The 20838-nt window shown below is 34.2% G+C and overlaps 1 protein-coding gene across 3 annotated transcripts in view; it reads left to right on the top strand.

Moving 5' to 3' along the window:
* ATP8A1 (ATPase phospholipid transporting 8A1) overlaps positions 1 to 20838 on the top strand; it is a 103038-nt gene that overhangs the window by 63408 nt on the left and 18792 nt on the right. For all 3 annotated transcript variants that reach the window (XM_054292034.1, XM_054292052.1, XM_054292043.1), the window contains 6 exons: positions 3817 to 3891; positions 4009 to 4131; positions 6664 to 6742; positions 10867 to 10928; positions 14101 to 14157; positions 14628 to 14735. In XM_054292034.1, the coding sequence (XP_054148009.1) occupies positions 3817 to 3891; positions 4009 to 4131; positions 6664 to 6742; positions 10867 to 10928; positions 14101 to 14157; positions 14628 to 14735 (504 nt within the window). The remainder of the gene's footprint in view (positions 1 to 3816; positions 3892 to 4008; positions 4132 to 6663; positions 6743 to 10866; positions 10929 to 14100; positions 14158 to 14627; positions 14736 to 20838) is intronic.

Raw genomic sequence — 20838 nt, 5'->3', positions numbered from 1 at the left:
TGGTTTTATTTTTATAATTACCATTACTGTATGCATCTGTCATTAAACTACTCATTTGATGAAGCTATGAAAATCACCCTTTGACATCAGAGGAACAGAATTTTCCTATTCCTACTTCTCATTTTGCTATCTAGTAACAACTAGCAGTAATGTAAAATAACTGGTTCATATTAAATAAAAAAGAATTACAGTTTTAAAAAATAAGAATATTTGATTATTACCCAATATGAAACATAAAATGAAAGAGTAAAAATAAGAGTAAGAATCAGAGTAAGAGTGATAAAAGACCAAGACAAGCAGAAGAAACAGATCTGTGGAGTTGAGATTTAAATTTCAGTCACAGATGTTTAAACATGGCTATTTATAACAATTTAAGTGATACCATGAAAATAATTAATTTATTAAGTAATTCAAGCTATAATGACTTTTTTTATTCCATAAACTTTGGATGATGGGGAGGTTATTTTCCCCCTTCCCCCAAGCAGTTCATGTCCATAACTGGAATTGACCATTGTGTTCCTATTTCCTTTGCCTGACATATCAGATGAATAGCCATGATCATATAATGCATAACCCATATAATGCATAAGCCCAAACATGAGCGGGCTTCTGGGCATACTCACACTGGGTCTGAGCTGCACAGTTCAGCTGCTGTGGTTCACTGTGCCATGGCTTACTTGAGGTGTGCAAACTGCACCGAGTTCAGTTTGAAACACACACAACAGAAGGTGATTGTGCTCATGCCCATATTTTTGCATTACATGGCTGGAAAAATTAGAAATACAAGGATCTTTGTTGAGGTCCATCTCATTTTAGACAGGCTGGGGACCTAATTCTTTCCTTTTCACTAGAAAATTTTGTAGGTGTTGAACTACAGACTAGTCTAATTTTCACTGCCTGTTCATATATATAGACTAAAATACTATTTTTAAAAGCACCCATCACCTGTTCTTCTGTAAAGGGGAGCTGGATTCATAATTTGAGTTGTTAGAGTAGGACCTATACCCTAACAGAGAAGTGTTTGAGTCTGCTCCTAAATTAGTGTTTTGTCCAGCATTCTAAAAACTTATTTTGCAGGTACAGCTTCCTTCATTGTCCTTCATAACGAGGATGGAACACACTTGTCTCTGAATAAATTGCCCAGTGCAGAGCAAGTGTTTCTTGTCACTATTAATAATGTAGTAAGCTCCATATTACTTTTTTCATATGGGATTAAGAGTGTAATTTTCTAGGGCCCAAGATTCAGAAGTTAAGGCAAATAGGTAGGTTATTTTCTTCTTCTCTTATCGTTTGAGGTAAGGGCTGTATTTGTCCTTTGTCTTTTCTTTTTCCACCTTTTAGCTCTTTTAATTTTGAGCCATTATGGCATAAGCCAGTTGTTCTTAATCTTGTAACTAATATAAACTTAATGTTTCTGCTTAAATACTAGAGATGTTTTGTCTCTTGAAGTTAAATGTGTGGTATTCCACTAAACAGTAGTGTTTCTGCTAGAGACCACTGCTTTTAGCCACATTGAAAGATTTCTTCTTCATGGACTTTTATTGATATATTCCATAAGATCTTCAGGACTTAGAGATGCTACCAAATTTCATCTCTCTTTAGTTTGCATCTAGGCCTCTGACCAAGGTCAGTCCCTTATTGCACTAAAATGGACTAAAATGCCTAAAACTTGCATGCATGCTTTCTTTAGAAAAAAGTAAATGCTAATATTTCAGGAAGTCAATACTATACCTTAAAGGATTTCTTTACAATTTTATACTAAAACCACTTTCAGTTTAAACACCTTGAAAATTCTAACTTAAATTCTGTACAAAATAAGCTGAAAGGAACATTCCATTGCAAATTAAAATTTTATTCTAAATACTTGCCTTGCTTTTTAAAAGTCACTCCAAAACATTTCCAAGTGTTGCTTAACATCATTTACCTGTAAGAGCAGTCAACATGTGGAATAGATTCAGTGTATGTATTTAGGCCTTCCATTTTAAATTAGTGTTTTATAACACTTTGCCTGCTAGTTAAATCATAGTGGAAATTTAATGTCTTTTCCATACACTCCTTGGTTATGAAGGGTCAAGCCTATGTGTGTTTGTGGTCTTCTATTTTCTTCCTAGAGAGGGATACTTTTCTTTATTTGCAATTACCAGCAATGAAATGTACACATATTTATGACCAGCTACTGAGTCATGTATCTTCCACCACCCTAACACTTTCAAATCAATATTTCTAAACTTTACTCCAGTATTTGATACAAACAAGGGGGGAAAAGCATCAATTGTACTGATGTAGACTGCATAATTAATTATTCTGTAGTGCACAATTTATTATGTACTCATTTTGAACCTTTAGAGTCAGCTACTGAGAAACTGCTGCCAACAAATTCATCACAATTAAATCATAATTCATATTTTGAAATTCAAAAATCAAAATAAAAAAGAGCTGCTAAAAATCTGATTCAGCTAAAATAAAGTAATTCCATTTTCTTTTCAGTTTATAGTCTGAAAGGTTAGAAAATTGTGCTTGTTGCACTTAAAACTACCAAAGTAAACAAATTTAGCATTGCAAGATTTTGGAAAATTCGGGGTATTCTTACTCTTTCTGTATTGCAGCCTTGAACAGTCATGACTTTGTATCCAATCTTCTTTTAATAAGTGGCCACCAAAAAAAAATTTACTCTTATCTGTTGAAAAAAATAGCAAATTTTGTTGGATTTTACCTCCCATTTTTAGTGTTAGTAGTTGCCAAATTCAGGAGGTTTTCCATCTCAAAGTAGTCACAGACATGTTCAGACATTGCACCACATGATTAAAAATATTCTGAGTTTGGTCATAGAATCCAGTCACCTGGAGGCCAGCTTGGGTACATACTGATAAACATACGTATTGATTGTAGTAATTCATGCTTCCTTAATGAAGTTTAATGAAATGTAAACTGTAAGAAAGCAGCATCTAAAAATTCACTTGAAAAACTTGAGTGTTAAATGGAGTAGACTGTTCAAATTATTTTGACTTGTCTTACTTAAGAGCTTATGTTTTTCCTAGGCCATATAGTTTCAGTGTAACTTGATCACTTGATCATAAAGACTCATCAGATCTGCTGCTTCTCCACTTTGTCATTGAACTAATTCAAGGATGAGAATAATAGGAGAAAGTAGATGTGCAGAATGCTGTGCTGTAAAACATTAGAAAATATGTTATCACGTTTCAAATTATATCTGCTTTCATTTAACCTTTTAGCAAAAAAATGATAAAAATTATGCAATTAAAGAGATGTCCACTTCCCTCTCTACAGTACCTATGTAGCTGAGTTAGTGCTTCTTAACTAAGTAGCTCTACTTTAATGCTCTGGTAAAGCCTAATCCTTTTATGAGTAAGGATTATTGGTAGTTTTAAACAGCAGGTTAATCAATGAATTCTGTTAGTCAAATTTGCTAACAATGGGAAGACAATAACTACTGATCTGTAGGTTCCCCCTCCAGCAGCCCATATTTGTCAGAATTTTTATTTAATTAAGAATTAAGTGAGCTTAAATCACTCTTAAAACCTTAAAGAACCTGACATTTCTTCTGAAAATAGCTACCTCCTTTGAATGTTTTCCTATTTACATGGAATTGCTCACATATCTGACTAGATTGCCTGCTGTCTGTTCTTGATGGAAAGCTGGGTTTATCATTAATTTTTATATGGATTTAAACCACAATATTTTCAATTGTGGTTGTAAATGTGTTGTAGGGGTATCCCTTTTTGAGAGGCTGAGGAAAAATCTGTTTATTGTACCTTGCAAGACATTTGGGTAATACATGATTTTAATCTTTTGCAGGTCTGGTTTGCATTTGTCAATGGCTTTTCTGGACAAATTCTTTTTGAAAGATGGTGTATAGGTCTTTACAATGTGGTAAGACAATTTGTGTGCCTTTAAGTATATTTAACCATGAATGGTTCTTGAGTAAGAAATCTTTAAGCAAATCCTCACCTCTAAAATGTTGCAATTTTTTCTTTTTAAACCACCTAGATGTTTACAGCAATGCCTCCTCTAACTCTTGGAATATTTGAGAGATCCTGCCGAAAAGAAAACATGCTGAAATACCCTGAGTTATACAAGACTTCCCAAAATGCACTGGACTTTAATACTAAGGTAGATCTTTGTAAAAATCAAAACATAAAGCAAAAATTCATAGGATTTCAGTATACTTACCCTTTTTATTCTATGCTGCTCATAATTAAAAATGGAGGGGATTTTTATTGCTATTATTTCGAGGTGTACACTTGTCAGTGAATGGTACAAATCATATATATATATATTCATTTTTACCAAGTATGGAAATGGACAACTAGGATTTCATTTTTCAACCCTTTTTTTTTTCCCTGCTGGTAATAAAGCTGTCTTCTGTAGGCAGAAGTGATTAGACCTCACTGTTGCTGGGCTGTATGTATTTGTACTGTTATATGGAAATGGATTACTGAAGCCTGTGGAGAAGTGTTGCAGTGGACAATAAGAACTGTCACTAGATTTGTAGAGGGAGGGACATGGTACTATTCTCTGTCAATTTGGAGTTGTGGTTTTATGGTTTAATTTTGAGTTTTGGGAAAAAATACTTGGGAGTCAAGAATGCGTCTGTGGATCAAAAGGGATCTGAAGCTACTTTTGGTGAGAATTGGGTGATGTTCATCTTAGAGAGACTAGCATAAGTAATGGTAAAAGAATGTAGGACTCTTTTTAATACATAAAATAAAGAAAATTTCTACAACATTGCCCATAAAATATCTCTTTTGAAAAAAACTAAATTAAACTTGTGCCCGAATCTGTGATTTCATGAGTATTTGACTTTTGTAAAAGATTCTTCTGATTTTATTTCTCGTAAATATAATTGTGACATTTCAAGTAATGTCATTTTATGTTGAACTTGGGGACATTTTCAATATATCCTGGAATTAACAATGCTTACTTGTGATGGTCTGTAGTAAATATGCAGAGCTGATACAGCGTACTTAACTCTTGTATCTGCACCACTTGTGCAATGTAACTCAAGTTACCCCAATATATACATAATTATTTGTCTAAACTATCTTTGTTCACTGAAACAGATGAAATTTTTCTCCTTCTTCCTCATTTCATCCTTTCAAAATCCACCCTGAAAGTTTTTAAGGACACTGTAACAGTCTCTTGTGTCCCTGTGAATGCTTTCCAAATATGAGTCTTTTCATGGTCCCATAAATACAGACACTTTTTTGTGTTGTGATAGTTTTAATAAACAGTGTAAGTATGAGTTATAATAGTTGCATTTCTGTTTTAAAATAAGCTTTAGTTGTTTTTTTTTTATTGCACAGATATATTGTTGACTTAAATTTGTGACTGTTCCCATACAACATTTGCACAGATGTATTGTTGACTTGAAATTCTGTGACTGTTCCCATACAACATTTGCTATGAGTAAATGTCTACAAACTCACCAGCTACAAAATTCCCACCTATATAAGTTGAATAGTTGGTGTTAAAGATTTGGAAACATTACTGCCTTGAATATTGATGCAGATATTTGTTATGGTAAAAGGGATCAAAGGTTATGAGGTCATGACAGAGGTTAAAGGATTAGCATGGGACAAAAAGACTTGGTCAGGAAAATGGAAAAGTAGAACTAATTTTTCTTGCACCCACCTGTGCTTTCTGTCAAATAAAAACTTCTGGTAATGACATAGCAAGAAGGAGAGACAAAGGTTAATGAGTAGCACAAGTTTAAATGTGCAAAGTATTAGAGTGTAAATTGGACCATGCAACCAAGTGTAGCTGAATAATCTAACAAAAGATGTTGAGACATTGTGGAAAATGTGAGACAGGCAACTTAATTTCAATTGTTTGAACACCTTAACACTCAAGATACACATCATTCAGTTACAATAAAAGGCATAACAGTCAAAAGCATTGTGAGTGAAAAAACCAATATTGCCATACTGAAGGAAATGGGCTACGTATTTTTTATTAAGTCTTTTTATGTCATTATGCAATATGTTATGGAAAATGTTAATGGAGTGTTTTTTCTTAAACTTAATACAATCCTTTGCAGAAGGCATCTTTTACAAATGAAAATAAGTTTGAAAGTAAAGCTTCAGTTGTTCAGCAAATACACTAAAGGAATTTTAATATGATCAAATTGTGCTCCTCAAGAATGGAGTATGTAAGGAGAAATTAAAGAAGAAACTGATATTTGTCCTTTTTTAATTCCTTTGTGTGTGGGAATATGTAGGTTAGGCATATGTGTAACTCAGGTTTTAATTTTTCTATTATCTAAATTTATTCTTATACTAAATGCAAATTATAAAAGCTAGAGTCCTTTTTAATTCCCCACTTAGAATGTAGGAATTGTTCCAGCTGTCTAGTTTAGTCTCATTTTTCTGATGATATTCCCATATTTTTATGTTTTAATTTCCCTTCTGAATTGAAATTAAAAGGAGGAGATAATACACACTTTTTTTCAAAGCATAAAAATAAACAAATGACCCATGAAGAGCTAAGAGGCAGAAAGTGCCTGTCAGTTATATTACTTCACAGTGGTGGCCTAACAAAAACACATTTTGTGAATCTAACACACGGATAAAAAGAAAGGTCAGGGTTCACAGAGCTAGTTTATTGCAAATGGTTCTCATGCATTTTCTGTTTTCTCTTTCTTAGGTTTTCTGGGTTCATTGTTTAAATGGCCTCTTCCACTCATTCATTCTGTTTTGGTTTCCACTAAAAGCCCTTCAGCATGGTAAGTATTATGAAAAATAAAAATATAAATGTTAAAAAGTACAAATATTGTCTTATTTCTAAGGGAAGCTTTATAAATAATAACAGTTCAGTGTGGTTAAATTTCAAGATACCATTTCTAGAACTAAACCAGATGCCATATACATAAAATGTTTTATTTAGGATCTGTGTAAAAGCAGGAATAATAATATGTACATATACATTTAGCTATTTCAATAGTGTTGACGTAAACTGAAACAAGATGGAGAAAAAGAGATTGCTATTTAATTATGCTAATTTTTATGATATACACCACCATGGTAAATACCTACACGATTCTAAAATGCTATGATCCCTTGTATTGTCTCTTACATTTTGTCAACATTTAGTGTTACTGTGTGTACATTCTGTCCTGTTAGTTCAAGGCCATACTAATCTGCTAGTTTATATTTCTATGAGTGGGATTGTGGCAGAGGAGCAGTGACATCTTGGACTGCTCACTCCTGTCCATCTTCTAGTTCAACTGTTGTATATGCTTGAGCTGCAGAAGAAAGGGGGGTGGTTGAGAGGAAAGTGGTGCTAATTAAAGGAAACTTGAAAGCACTGCTTCCATTTTGTGGGAATGTTTGGGGCTGGAAGAGTTCTCATAAAGGTGGGGTTTTGTTTTGTTTCCAGTTTGTGAGGAGGAAAAAAACAAGTGTGTACTTTGCAGCTTTTCTGAAAATTATCCCTTTTCAGTTTTGGTGATGTAGCCAAGCAGTCTGCACTGGCATAGGGGACAGAAGTGTTCTCATGGACTTTTGAAAATGCTTAGACTAGCAGCTCAGGTCAGCTGAGTAACAGCTGCTTATGCCCTAAAAGCTTAAGGGAAAAATACTCTGTGACTCCTAATGAGTAAAGGGAGGGTATAAAGGCAGCCTATTTTCTCTGAAAGGCCACTCACATCACATTGAATGTAAGTTCAGTGGCAATAATTTGCATTGGAGAGGTTTAGATAGCCCAGGAGGAATGAGATTCCCAAAATGTCAGTGCATACTCTAAAACCATAATCTCAAATTCAAACTGAAATCCCCATTCAAAGCTATAGCCAATCCATGTGAGAGATTTTTGCATTACATCATGATAAGTGTTCAATGAGTGTCTGTGGTGATGCAGAGTAGAGTTCATTAGTGAATGGCAGAGATACCTGTACAAGCACTTGGCAGAGCTCACCCCCCTCAGCCCACAAACCCTGGGCTAGAACTGCCTTGCTGGCCAGTGGCCTCTGTGAGTCTGAACAAATTGCCTGCTGCCCTTCCCTTTCGTTGCTAAAGAAAGGATGGGTAAGGGAGCAGAACTGGGATTTGGGGGAATTGGGTACATTGTGAGGTGATATAATCAGTACCTAGGATGGGTCTGGTGGTGCTCAGAGTTTTACATGAGGGAGATACAAGTGCAAAAAAGAGATATGCTATTAACTAAATCACTGGTGTCTGCATGTGCAATGAGAAAAGGGAAATAATACTATTGGTTTCCTAAGGAGTACCAGAGAGAGGAACTTCTGAGAACAAGTCCCTGCTTCCACCTTCTTTTAACAAAGAAGTGGTGCAGGTAGATCCTGAAATATGAAAGTTATAGCTTAGCTTTGTGCATCAGAGTGCTGAGTCCCAGCACTCTAACTGGTGGAGATAGGCTTAGCTGCCTGCCTATTCCTCTGCCTTATTCTCACTTTGCTCTTTACTGCTAGCTATATATTGTAAAGCAGTGCAGTGTTATATGAGAAGGTATTTATCAGAATGTTGAAAACCAAATCTTGAAGATGATTAAAATCTCTTGGTCAATCTTCTCTTGGTCAAATTCTACTGTTTAGTCATAGTCTTGCTTGTCCACCTATTTCTTATCTGTAAGTAGAAAATGTCAAACTGCATGTCATAGTAGAGTCTATCAAGAAATACATGATCAGAGAATAAGTATGGATTTGCAAGAGTTGTTTGTCAGAATTGGCTCCATGGGACCTTACCATTGTACAGTACACAAAATTTACACTCTGTGTACCGTCATGTGGACACAAAAAGTGACACATCAATCTTCACAGAAGCTTCTTCAGATGCAACTTTGTCAACATAAATGGAAGAAGCCAAATTTGCATGTACTAGTAAGTCCACTAGGTGCTCCCTCTTTTGTATAATCTTTAAAATAAGCTACAGTCTCAGTTTGTTGGGTTTTTTTCAGGCTATAGTGTCACTTTGGTTTTTTAAGATTTTCTAAGCTTTCTGATGTTAACATTCTTGTAGTAAATTTTCTTACACACTTTCTGTAAATAATTCATTGTTTTGCATTCTTTTATAGAAGAAGAGAGAGTTGATAGACTGTTAGTTTGACTAGTGTCATTGGAGAGGTGTCACTGTCACCTTCCAATCCGCTGTCACTTTTGTAAAACTATAAATATTAGAGTCAGAGAATAAAACTTCCCTTTTTTCCTTCACCTTGAGAACAGTAGTGTGCTTGTCGTGTCCTATAGCGACACTTCAGCTCCTATAGTCCTTCTTGGTGTGCTAGTCTGTCCAGGGAGAAAGTTAAATAGGGGAAGTGTCAGAAATGCAACCACTATCACTAGAGCTAAGGATGCAGCCATTGTGAGCTCCTCATCATGGAATGGGAGACAGCTAGGTTAAGGAGGACTTCTATCCTAGAATTTTTTTGTGAAGTTGTCCCCTACTGTCTCTTCCAGAATATCAGTAAATACATCTTTTTTTTTTCTTTGTTAAACTATCTTCACAAGTCCTGAAAAGCTTTTTTAGAGAGGAGCATTCTTCATCCACAACCAAAATGGATTTAATTTCAAGCATATATAAAGATGATATGAAGGCTGGAAAAACACTCAACACAAATATGAAAACATACTTAATTAGCAGTGTTTAATATACCATGTGCCAGCTGAGATAGTAGAAAATAAGTGTTTCCAACTGCAGCCTGGTTTTATCAGCATTTATTACCATTTTTGTCACCTTCCTCTGTCCAGCCTAATCAGAGGAATTAGAAATCTATCCCTTAATTCCCCCCACAGAGAAATACCTTTATTTTTCTCTTTCCCCAATACAACTTTTTTAAAAATACTTCTTTATTATTATTTTATTTTTTATTGTCTTTTGTCCTTACTTACTACATACAAAGCATTTAACACTCTGTATAATGCAGTAAAAAACAATATCCCAGTGGTTAGAACCTCTACAGCAGAGCATTATAATTTTATTGGTTTAGTTGCAGTATTTGAACAGCCTTGAATGCTAGAAGCATTTCAAAACTGAACATGGGAAAATGCAGCCACCTCAGCACTTTTAATTGAGAATGAGGCATTTCCTCATAATAATTCAGTTGTTGATCATCCCATGTCTAAAAATAAATTTGACAGAACTGGAATCAGAAAAGCCTATGCTATAAAAATACTCATGAACTTCTGGTAAATAATGGAAAATTCACTGCTTTAGAGTCTTCAGCTTAGGAAACATGTGGTTCTTATGAAAATATGATTTCTTATGAAAATGCGTCTCTTGAGAGCTCTGACGCTGCATAACTGATGTGTGTGTGTGTTTCCGTATGTGCCAAATGTGTATGTACTTATATGAATCCACATATTTGAGTTGGGTAAATTTTGAAAATTTTATGAATGAAAAACATCTTGAGAATTTAAGCTGAGTATATTTTGTATTTTTACTGAAGTTGAATTCAGAAATATGCATAAGAGCAAAGATAAGTTTCCATACCAAAAATAACAGAATTTATGAAAGTCTGACTCTAAGCTTTCTGCTTACTTATGTGTTATAAGCAATATATACTCTAACCATTATATTTCACATCTTTCTGATTATAAAATTTTATATCTGATAAAACTCTAATTGCACTCTACTGAATACAAAATTGGTTTTATTGGTATATGGTGTCACAAAAAGTTCCTGTTTCCTGCATAATCCCTGAAATCACTGAAAGTTTTAGAGCACTAAACATGACACAAGTCATAGTTCTCTAGTGTTCAGTGCAGTTCAAAATGAAATATCTCGGCACCCTGTAGAAAGTGCTGCCATCTATTTTGTATCAAAATTATGATCATATATAGTCCTGTTGTGGATGTTTAAATGTTTTTATTTTTATCCTTGTTTCCTTTTCCAGGTACTGTATTCGGCAATGGCAAAACTTCTGATTACCTGCTCCTGGGTAACACTGTATACACTGTAAGTCTACATTGGCTCTAACTATTTTAAAGATATCCTGCTACTATTACTATTAATTCTATTCATAGAAGACTTGTGCAGTGCCTTAAAAAGTGCCTTAAGAAATGGCTCTTGAATGACTCTTCGAGAAGGTTTGGAGTGCACTTTGTGTTCTAATTCCAGTTTTTAAAACAAAGCAGCTCCATAAAGATGCAGAAGATACATTTGTTCTTTACTGTTAACTGTCTGTTTTTTTTAAATAATGGGAATTCTAATTCCCTAATTAGCATGCTTATTAATTTAGTTTAAGCATTTGCATTGGAGAAATCTCAGGTTGTTGATTATAGAAGTGGTTTGTGGGCTTCTGATGATACAATCCTGTTCTCTCTTAATTTATCATGAGGCCTTATAAGAGGTAATGAGCCATGTTGAATAAAGATTGTGCCTCCCTTTTCAGAGGCAATCAAACCACCAGAAATACACCTGATTCCTACCTAACAGTAAACTTCTGTTGCTCTCATAGATAGTAGTCATAATTGGTTTTTTTCCTTTTAATCTTTTATCTCCTAGAATAAATTAGTAGAGCTAAATATGTGCTTTTCACTCACTAGATACGAATGTTACTCAGTAGTGGGTTGTCCAACATCTGTCTTAGAAGCAAAATTAGATTTATGCTCCTCTGTTCTTCAATGTTAAAAGTTTAATTAATTTTTCAAGTTCCTCACTGTTGGCAGGTACAAAAAAGAAATTAATTTTTCCATTAAAGTAAGGGGCTGTAATATGAATTCACATCAAAATCACTTTTTTGGGGAATAAGGAAACAGCATAACTGAAATAAAACGAAAATACTCTAGACACATACTAAAACAGAGGTCACAATGCTGCTCATATGTCACATTCTGCTACTGCTTCTCAACTAGGAGAGCTGAAACTTGACCATCTTGAGAGGTAGTTAATTTCTTGCTACTAACCTGCAAAGTGCTCAAGAATTTCCCAAAGAAAACTATTTTCCTTCACTTCAGGTTAAAAGTCTGGGGAAATATAGAAGTTGCAATTGATGTTTTCCTGCTCTTGCACGGGAATTCAAGGAAATCTGGAACAAACATGATTTTTGGAGAGATTTTCAAAATTAGGGTGGAGAGTTTTATTTTTTTTTTAAATCTCTTTTTGTGAGGTATATGAGTAGTAACAGTTGTCAGTCATAGCAAAATTCTGAGGCTAAGGTAATTCTCATTTCTCATACTGTTTACAATGTGGTTTTCAGATGTCTGTAGTCATCAGTTCTGCAAAAGTCAATAAGAAAGGAATTCAGGAGTTGATATAGTTTCGTTTCGTTGGATCCACAAATAAAATTCAGAAATATGCAATTATTCATAGTATGTCCTGGAATTATTTCTTTAAACATAAATTCCAAATAGGAATTGAGTGCTGTGAAAATATCTGTATGACCATTTTGGAGAGTCTTTTGTTTAAAAAAAATCTCAGTCTTTATACAGAATACCAGTTTGAGTTCTTGCTCCCTGGGTAGGATTTAGAGCACTGTTGAAACAGAGGAGGGAGCAATAAACCCCATATTCTTGAGGGAGCGGCTGTGTGTAGTTGGTGATTTTGTTAGGGGTCTCAGATCTGATCCCATCACAGGTCAGTAAAGGCTCTATACTCACAATGTGTATCTCCTTTTATAGAGATCTGCAGTGTTTGTTTTGTGTATACATTTTGTCTGTGCAGCAGCAATGTTTGATCTTATCCTAAAGGAGGTTTACTTCTCTTATGACTGACCCAGGTAGTGAACAAGTGTACCAAAGGAGTTTGTTTGGGTTGTTTTTCCGTAACTTTTTTCATGCATCCAAATCCAGAACCCAAACTGGATAGACCAAGCAAATTATAATACTCATAATCGTCCTCAATTTTCTTCTAATTAGATTTCACACATATTTTAGATAATGAAATTGTGGTGGTGTGAGGTTGGATTTTTTTTTGGTTCTTAATAGCACAGTTGAAATAGGAGATTGCAGGATTTCAGAATTGAAAGTATAAGCTTATAGGTGGAAGCTTTCTTGCAGTGTGTGTATTCTTCTGTGCACCAGACAGAGGGAAAGATTTGTCATACATATTTAACTAGTTGCTTCAGCTTCTGATTGAAGTGCATTTCTTCTGAATTTCTGAGGCTGTTTGAAGTTTGATACAAGCAGACTCACTGACAACCAGTGCTGCCAAGTTATCCAACAAGCTAGAATTTAAAGTGTAGCTGTTAGAGTTGGAGCTTGGTCTTTATGACTCCTTTTATCAGCCTCATATTCTTCAGATTACGCATAAAGCAAAACTTGTGATACACATCCACGAGTAAGTTACAAAACGTCATAACTATATCTGTGGTAAACAGAAAACTTGCTTGAGTGAATTTCAAAGGAGGGAGATAAGCAACTTTCCTAGATCAACTAGTCCTTGCTGTAGGATTATAAACTTTCTCCTGTTGCTCATCTGTAAGCTAAGATGAAGCATGTCCTACAAATGTGATGTTTTCAGAGGCTACTGTATAAAAAGTATAAAGATAAGAAAAGGGTAAAGATCAGAGGGAATAATGAAAATGACATAACAAACTTACTCAGCATGTTATTTGTATGCAGAACATAAGTCTTACATTACCAACATTTACTCGGGCTTTTTAGGGTTTGGTGCAGATGACTCATTTACTGATGAAGTGAACAAAACTTTTGGTTGTTTTTTAAGTTTAGATTAATGTAAACTTGAACAATTGCAAGCTTCCTTCAGTCCAGCATCTGTTTCTTCTAAATCTGTCTTGGTGTACAAAGTTGTAGTCATCCTGTCTGTAACTAGAGTGCCTTCAGTCTGTACTGAAGACTACTACAATTTTCACAAACCTTTCTGTGTAACCTAAATACCATCAATAAAGGTGCCAACACCTTTGTAAGAGCCAGACTTACAGAGTTCTAAGAAGCAAGGATAAGATTTCTAATGCAAAAGAGGAGTTTTCCAAATCAAGGGAGTGGCCATTATTAATGGAATCTAGTAATTCCTAATGTTCTATTATTAGCTTATTACTGGATTGTATCCTTAAATCTTCTAGTAGCAATTTACTACTTCTTGTCTTCTGAAAGTTTAACCAAACTAATAATTTCTGTATGTTAAGATTCCCATAGTAAGAATACTCTCTCTGTCTTCTTTCCTGAAGTTTGTGGTTCTGACTGTGTGTTTGAAGGCTGGATTAGAGACCTCATATTGGACTTTGGTAAGCAAATGCCTTTACCATATTCTCATATGTTCTGTGAAATATGATAGATGAATAATTGTATTCTTCTTACTTGTTATATTGCATCCTTTAAGAGTTTGTCAGTAGAAAACTGTGGTTACTGTGTGGAAGGACAGAATATCCACATACTAAAAATAATGCTCAATATTGAAAATTACAACAGATGTAATATTTAAACTAGAAAAATCAAATTACTCTGGACTTACTGTAACTGAATTTAAATTGGCTTAAAATGCAGTAATATTGCTGCTGATAGTATCGTTTTCCTTTAAGAAATATCATTTTCCTTTAAAAAATAATTTAACTCTACTTTAATAGTAGAGTTAAATTAATACAAGGCATGAAAATTCAACCCAAAATATCAAAATAGCATTGTAAATACTAGGTAGCAAAGATCTTATGTTATAATGCATCTATGATAATTGTTCTTTTTTGGTTTGTTTCAACAGTTCAGCCATATAGCAATCTGGGGAAGCATTGCACTTTGGGTAGTGTTTTTTGGAATCTACTCTTCTTTGTGGCCGGTCATTCCTATGGCACCAGATATGTCAGGAGAGGTAAAAATATATTTTAACTACCATCCAAATGTGTGAAAAAAATATTGTTTCAGTCTGTAATACAGACCTAATCTTTATTGGATCCTTCTGCTAACTAGAGGTGCATATGTCATTCTGTCTTTTATACCTGCAATATGGCAACCATGTTTATTAAAAATAGAATAAATTTTTACTCTTGTGAAAATGGAGCTCAGCTAACAGGCTGTGAGTATATGGTCTAATGAGAAAGAATAGACAGGTAAGCTGTTTTGCAGTTCTTAGGTAAGCTTTAATTTTCTGAAGAAAAGTCTTACCAAATGCAGTTCTCAGAATTATAGTGCTTATTTTTCTGGAGCATTCTTTTATAAAAATAAAGTAACCAATAGTAGCCTGGTTAAGGCTGTTTTTAATCTTGAATTTTACAAATTTTCCAAATACTTCTGTGAAATGCCTCAAAAATTTGAGGTGCCATAACATTGCATTAACTGCTTGTCATGAGCACTTCCTTTTTGATTAATGTGCTGCTTGGAATGCATTATTGTAATGTACCTTTAACCTTTTGACAGTAATTAGTGGTTTCTCATTCATTTTTAATTGCATTTGTGTAAACCTGATCTGAATATTCCAGATTGTATTGAAACTGTAAAAGATGCTTATTTGCTACCATATCTGATTTAATTGGAACTGCAGTCCCAAATTCTCAGTACCATTCAGTTCCAGAAACATCTGAAGAATTAATTTCCCAAACACTAATGTCTGCTTCTGGGCAGGACCAGTACTTCCTGAGCTGAGAATTTTGATGTGCATTCTCAGTGGGAATCAGAGACTGAGAATACTTGCTTGAGTCAGAAAGATATTATTTTACTGGTTCTCAAAGCATATCAACTAAATCAAGCCTTACACCAGTAAAAGAGTGAGTCCCTTTAACTCCACCACCACTGTGATATAATTCAGCAATTTAAAAATTTATGTAGGATGTGGGAAATGTAGGTGCATATCTCTTCCTCTCTTGAAAGTAATTAAGACTCATAAGTCGAACCTCTTATTTAAACAGTTAAAGGAAAAAATAGTTTATAGGCATTTCTGTAACTATTACATTTTAATAGAAAGCACAAGGTGTTACCTTAAATACTTGGACACCTAAGGAAAACAATTTGAAATTACACAATTTCTAGGTGGTTTTCCTCTGTATCATTGTGTCTAACATATGTATATATGTAGATTTTGTACATTACCACATTGCCTCCAGTACTTAAAACTAATTCTGTATATTATTTTAAATTAATCTAAGTTATCGTACTTCTGCATTTTTCTTCATATATACTGTATTTTATAGAAGAAGCAATGTTTTGGAATTTGGTGGTTTTAGAGATTTTGTAAAAACTTTACAGCTTTTAAGACACCGGAACTTTCATGGTGATAAGCGCAGTGGAAACAAAATGGTGTGTTATATACCTTGTATGGCATAAGGGTGGATACTTCACTATTGAAATAACAGTGTTATAGTTGGTACATTTTCAGAGCCTGAAGTTACTGTGAAAGCACCTGGTGTTGAGGGAGTGTAATTCCTGTGGTCTCCTAGAAACAGTTCTTCATTAAAGAGATCTAGCTGTCAACAAAAATAATACTCTTAGGCTTTGAATTCAACATTGTGCCAAAGTAGTCTGACTTAGGGACCTAAAATCATTTATTTGTTGTGATAAAACTTTATCTGTACTTGAAATGGGTAGTCTTAATTTGTTAGTGTGTTTGCTTGTGCATTTATGTGTATATGGTAGTTTTGATGTGTGTATGTGCATGAAGTTGTTCAGAGGGGGCTGGTGTTGACTGAGGTTGGTTTTGTTTCCTTTCTAGGAATATATTTCAATGTCTGTGATGTCAGAATAAAGTCTTCTGAAAGTATCATAGGCCAGTAAAGCTTATGTTCGAAACTCTGGTCTAGCTTTTTGTGCTGCACTCTGTGTGGCTAAAAGTCCTGTTGATGCATCCTGCAGCTCAGACTGGAAGCAGGATTTCCGTAAGATTTCCTGGAAGCTCCTCTACTGACTGAGTGGTCTCTGGCAGGGCAGAATTCACTGAGTTTCTCTGCAGCAAATCAGACCTTCCAAAACTATTGAAACGAAAAGATTCATGGATTTATCTGTGCAAGAAAAATGTGATGTGACAGAAACAAATCCATATAAGCAATTCTACTTGCCTGTGCAAATACTGATTGCCTGATTTCTTCAAATGTGTGAGTCAGACTTGAAAACTTCATCAACCTATTGGCAAAAGTTAGAGTGTGTCAAAAGCTGACGTCTGCTTTTAGTTTTTTGTCCATTTTAGCTGGTATGATATGAGAAATTATGCTGAAGGGGACTTTCATGCAGTTTTTTCCCCAAATGTGTTCATTAAAAATTCCCCCTTTTTAATAAACTTCAGATTTATAAGGATATATTGTGGCAGATTACATAACTATAGTACTTAGAATGTTTAAAAGCATTCTCTTTCTTCTTCTTCTTAGGGCTGGTAACAATTCTGTCATAGTAGGTTTATAGTCTTTCCAGTCTGTACTCTTAACATAATATTCATCCAACAATTAAGTTCCAGCTAGATGGTGTCTTCTGCAAACATATTTTTCATGTCTTCTTTGAGATAGAAAAGCACTTAATGAAACATTCTGGAAAGCATTGGTTCTTCTTCATATTAATGTCATGAAAATCTTAAGATTCTTCCTGCTTATTTCTGGTTCTGTTCCAAGAAAATAAAATTCTGGTGCTCTTGAGGGGGAGAGAAAAAGCATATGGAGGTGATGGAAAATTCATTCATTGGATGCAGAGGAAGGTTTTAATCTAAATATTTTGAAACTCTTTTTTTGTATCCACTCCTATAAAATATTCAACTCTGATAAATTTATTTCTGTGGAGAACACTGCAAGGTATTGACTCGAGAAAAAATTGAGTTGTAACTGAAGATAAGTCAGTTCATGCTGCTAACATTTGAGCACTAAAGCTAGTGGCCCAAAGTTAAAGCATGAGAGTTGTTGTTTTGTGTTCATTTTTTACTATCCAAGCATCATCCAGTCACTTACTGAGCAAAGAAACAAATATATCACATTTTTTGCAAGTTTTTCTGACTTTTTACACTAATTGTTTCCATCATTTTGTGTATTTTTCCAATTATACAGAAGATAATTAAAGTTGGCTTTTACTGTATTGTTCCAATTACACAGAAGATAATTAAAGTTGGCTTTACATATAGGTTGCTGTATGTTGGTTTCACTGAAGGAAAGACTGCAGAATGCCATGGTCTAAAAGAAAATACAGTAAAGTGAAAAATTATGAAAGTTACAGCATTTTTTTCTCTGTTGTCTAAGTCACTAGACCCCTTTCCTTGACATGTTCCTAATAGTATAATCAAGTGTATTTTTCTCTCTCTCTTCTCTGCTCTGAGTTTTCCCAGAACAAGAGCACACAGGGCCCCCCTTGATCCAAAATGTCCAGTTCATCTAGCATGCTGAGACAATTCTGGCATCAAGACCTTTGTTTTCTGGTTTTTCAAGGCTGGTAGATCTGCACTGGGCAAGCACTCATCCACCTATACAGTACTATTTCTCACAGTGTGGGAACTGCATGGCTCTCCATGGTGCAGTAGTCCTAAGTCCTGTAAGTAGTGATAACTTGTTGTCAAACAGGAAGTGCACCAAAAGAACTGCAGTTTGACTTCTTACTCACATAAGTAAGGTATCCTGGCACCGGTCTTCTGATATGAGTACCTGGTAGTTCTGTAGCTGATTATCTGTTAGAGATTGATAGTAGATGTCTGGCTTTCCATATTTTGAAACCAGTTACATCTTGCCAACCTTAAAACAGTTTCTATTCCAGTTGTGGGGTTTTTTCCTTAAAGAAATAATGTTCCAAGTGGAGAAAACGTCATTCATTTTCCCTGACTGATGATGTTCAGATGAAAACTGTCAGTTCCCCATTGTCTTTTGGCAGACACAGGCTAGAAGGTAAAATGGATGAAAGCTATGAGAGAAGCAATGGGCTTTATGAAGCTGAAGAAAATGGAAAAATAGGCCATAAAACTGAAGAAGGATATGTGATAAAAAGGGGTGATAACCTAAGTAATTAATTATGTTGTATAGTATGTGTAGGTAGTTCAGGTACTGTAGCAAATCAGCTTCATGAGTCTTAGTAGAAAAAAGACATAAATGTCTTATCATTAATTAAGTAGAACTTACTGTTTACTTTCTTATTATTTTGCTTGTACTTTAAAATCACCCGTTCAAAAATTACTTTCCTTGAGTTTATTCTGGGACTATATTCTTCTAGTCTTAGACATAGATCCTAAGAAACTGGGAATTTAACTTCTATCTACTTATAACAAAATATTAAAATACCTTTTCTGCAAGGAGGATTTTGGTAGAAGTAGCAAAACACTATTTCTGTGAGAAAAAATGGGGATGCACAGCTTATGAGAGAGAAATACTGAAAACATTTCAAAAGCTGTCATTGAGTTTATAACAACTTTGCATCTTCTGTAACATACAGAGGATATTTTTATTATATTAAAATACTATAATAGCATACAGAGGATATTTTTATTATATTAAAATTTGCATTACATCTGCAGGAATGTTTATTCATGCATTTGCTTTCTGTCAGTACTGTCTAGTATGGAAGCATGTGAACAAGGAACTTTGTGGGTTATTTTCTTAATATTTTACTAGTAAAGACTGTGCTCTTAAATACAGATGCACAGGAAAGAAAGGGGAAAAAACAACATTAAATTATTTTTAGGCATTTTTTGGCTACGTTTAACACAGTATATTTTGACCCTTTGCATTAAAAAGTTGCATTTAATTTCAAAAGAAAGGTGTCACTTGAGAATAGAAGAAAATTTTTATTGTGTACTTGAAAAAAATCAACTACCTGGATCTGTCTTTACTACATTGATATTAATTAGGTTGATACTTCTATATATAATATTAACAAATAGATAATTTAAATATACTTTCAAAATATTTTAAACAACTTATGGTATTTTCTGTTTAAGCCAGATGAAGTTTGCATAAGTTTTTTAAAGTAAATGCCAAGTCTGTTCATATTTGATAAATGCTTTGCAGGTGTATTTTCTTTTTTCTTTTAAACTCTTCAATACAGAGAAAACTATTCTGTGATACTAAACAAAATGGATTTTTTATCTTCAGGGAATTGCCAGAAGTTTCCTGCTGTCCATATTTTGTCATATCTGTATAATGACTGCATAAATAAATGAAGCTGTGATTAAAGTTTTCTATGTTTTTATATCTGTGTAGTCCTTTTGCAATAATTGCTTTAACTAATGAAATTTCTGTAACTTATATAACCTAATAACAGCAACCTCCATTCATCTGTCAGTAGGCTGTAAAGCTGCAAGAACCTTCCATTAGTGCTTCCATCCTTGCAGTTAATCGGTCTGCTTTTCCTTTAAGTCCTCTTAAAAAAGCAGACTAATTTTTTAAATTATAAAAATAGACACTTTTCTAAACTAATATGATTATCTCTTTCTTAAAAAAATCTGGTTATGGTCTGAGTTGCAAACCTGTAATTGAGGAGGGGTGAAAAACAAATCAATCTGTAATGCTCCTTGTTACTGATTTGTGCTCTGAATTGTTAGGCCTCTTTTTTTTATGCCTAAATGATTAATAAGATAGCTTAGAATAATAATACTTCACTTGAATAAGAAGTATGACATGGATACTAAAGCAAAAGTTCAGTATCCACAGAACTGTTTAATTTATGGTTGTACTGTAGACAACGCGCTGTAAAGTTCTCCAGAGCACCATCTGTTTCTGCTCTGCCTGACCCAGGGGATTTATAAAACTACTGGCGGAAATTGGAGTTAAGGTCCAAGCATGTATTTTACAGAATTTAAGATCATTTGATTGAGGTTTTCAGAAGTCTTGTGAAAAACAGTAATATTTCTTTTGGGAAGATTTAGCTGCACTGTGTAGAAAAGGTGTTTTAGAATATACTGTACTGACAGCATTGGTTTCTTAAATATTGCTTCTCTCTATATTATGCCAAGTATCCTGCTTATATGAAATCATGCTTATTAAAATATTAGATATGCATCCTTTAATGCCTTTACTACATTGGGT

Source organism: Melozone crissalis, unplaced genomic scaffold (assembly GCF_028551555.1).
Source record: "Melozone crissalis strain CALT ecotype California unplaced genomic scaffold, PUWL_Pcris_2 ptg000006l_1, whole genome shotgun sequence".
NCBI lineage: Eukaryota > Metazoa > Chordata > Aves > Passeriformes > Passerellidae > Melozone > Melozone crissalis.
This window is presented reverse-complemented; position numbering and strand designations above follow the sequence as displayed.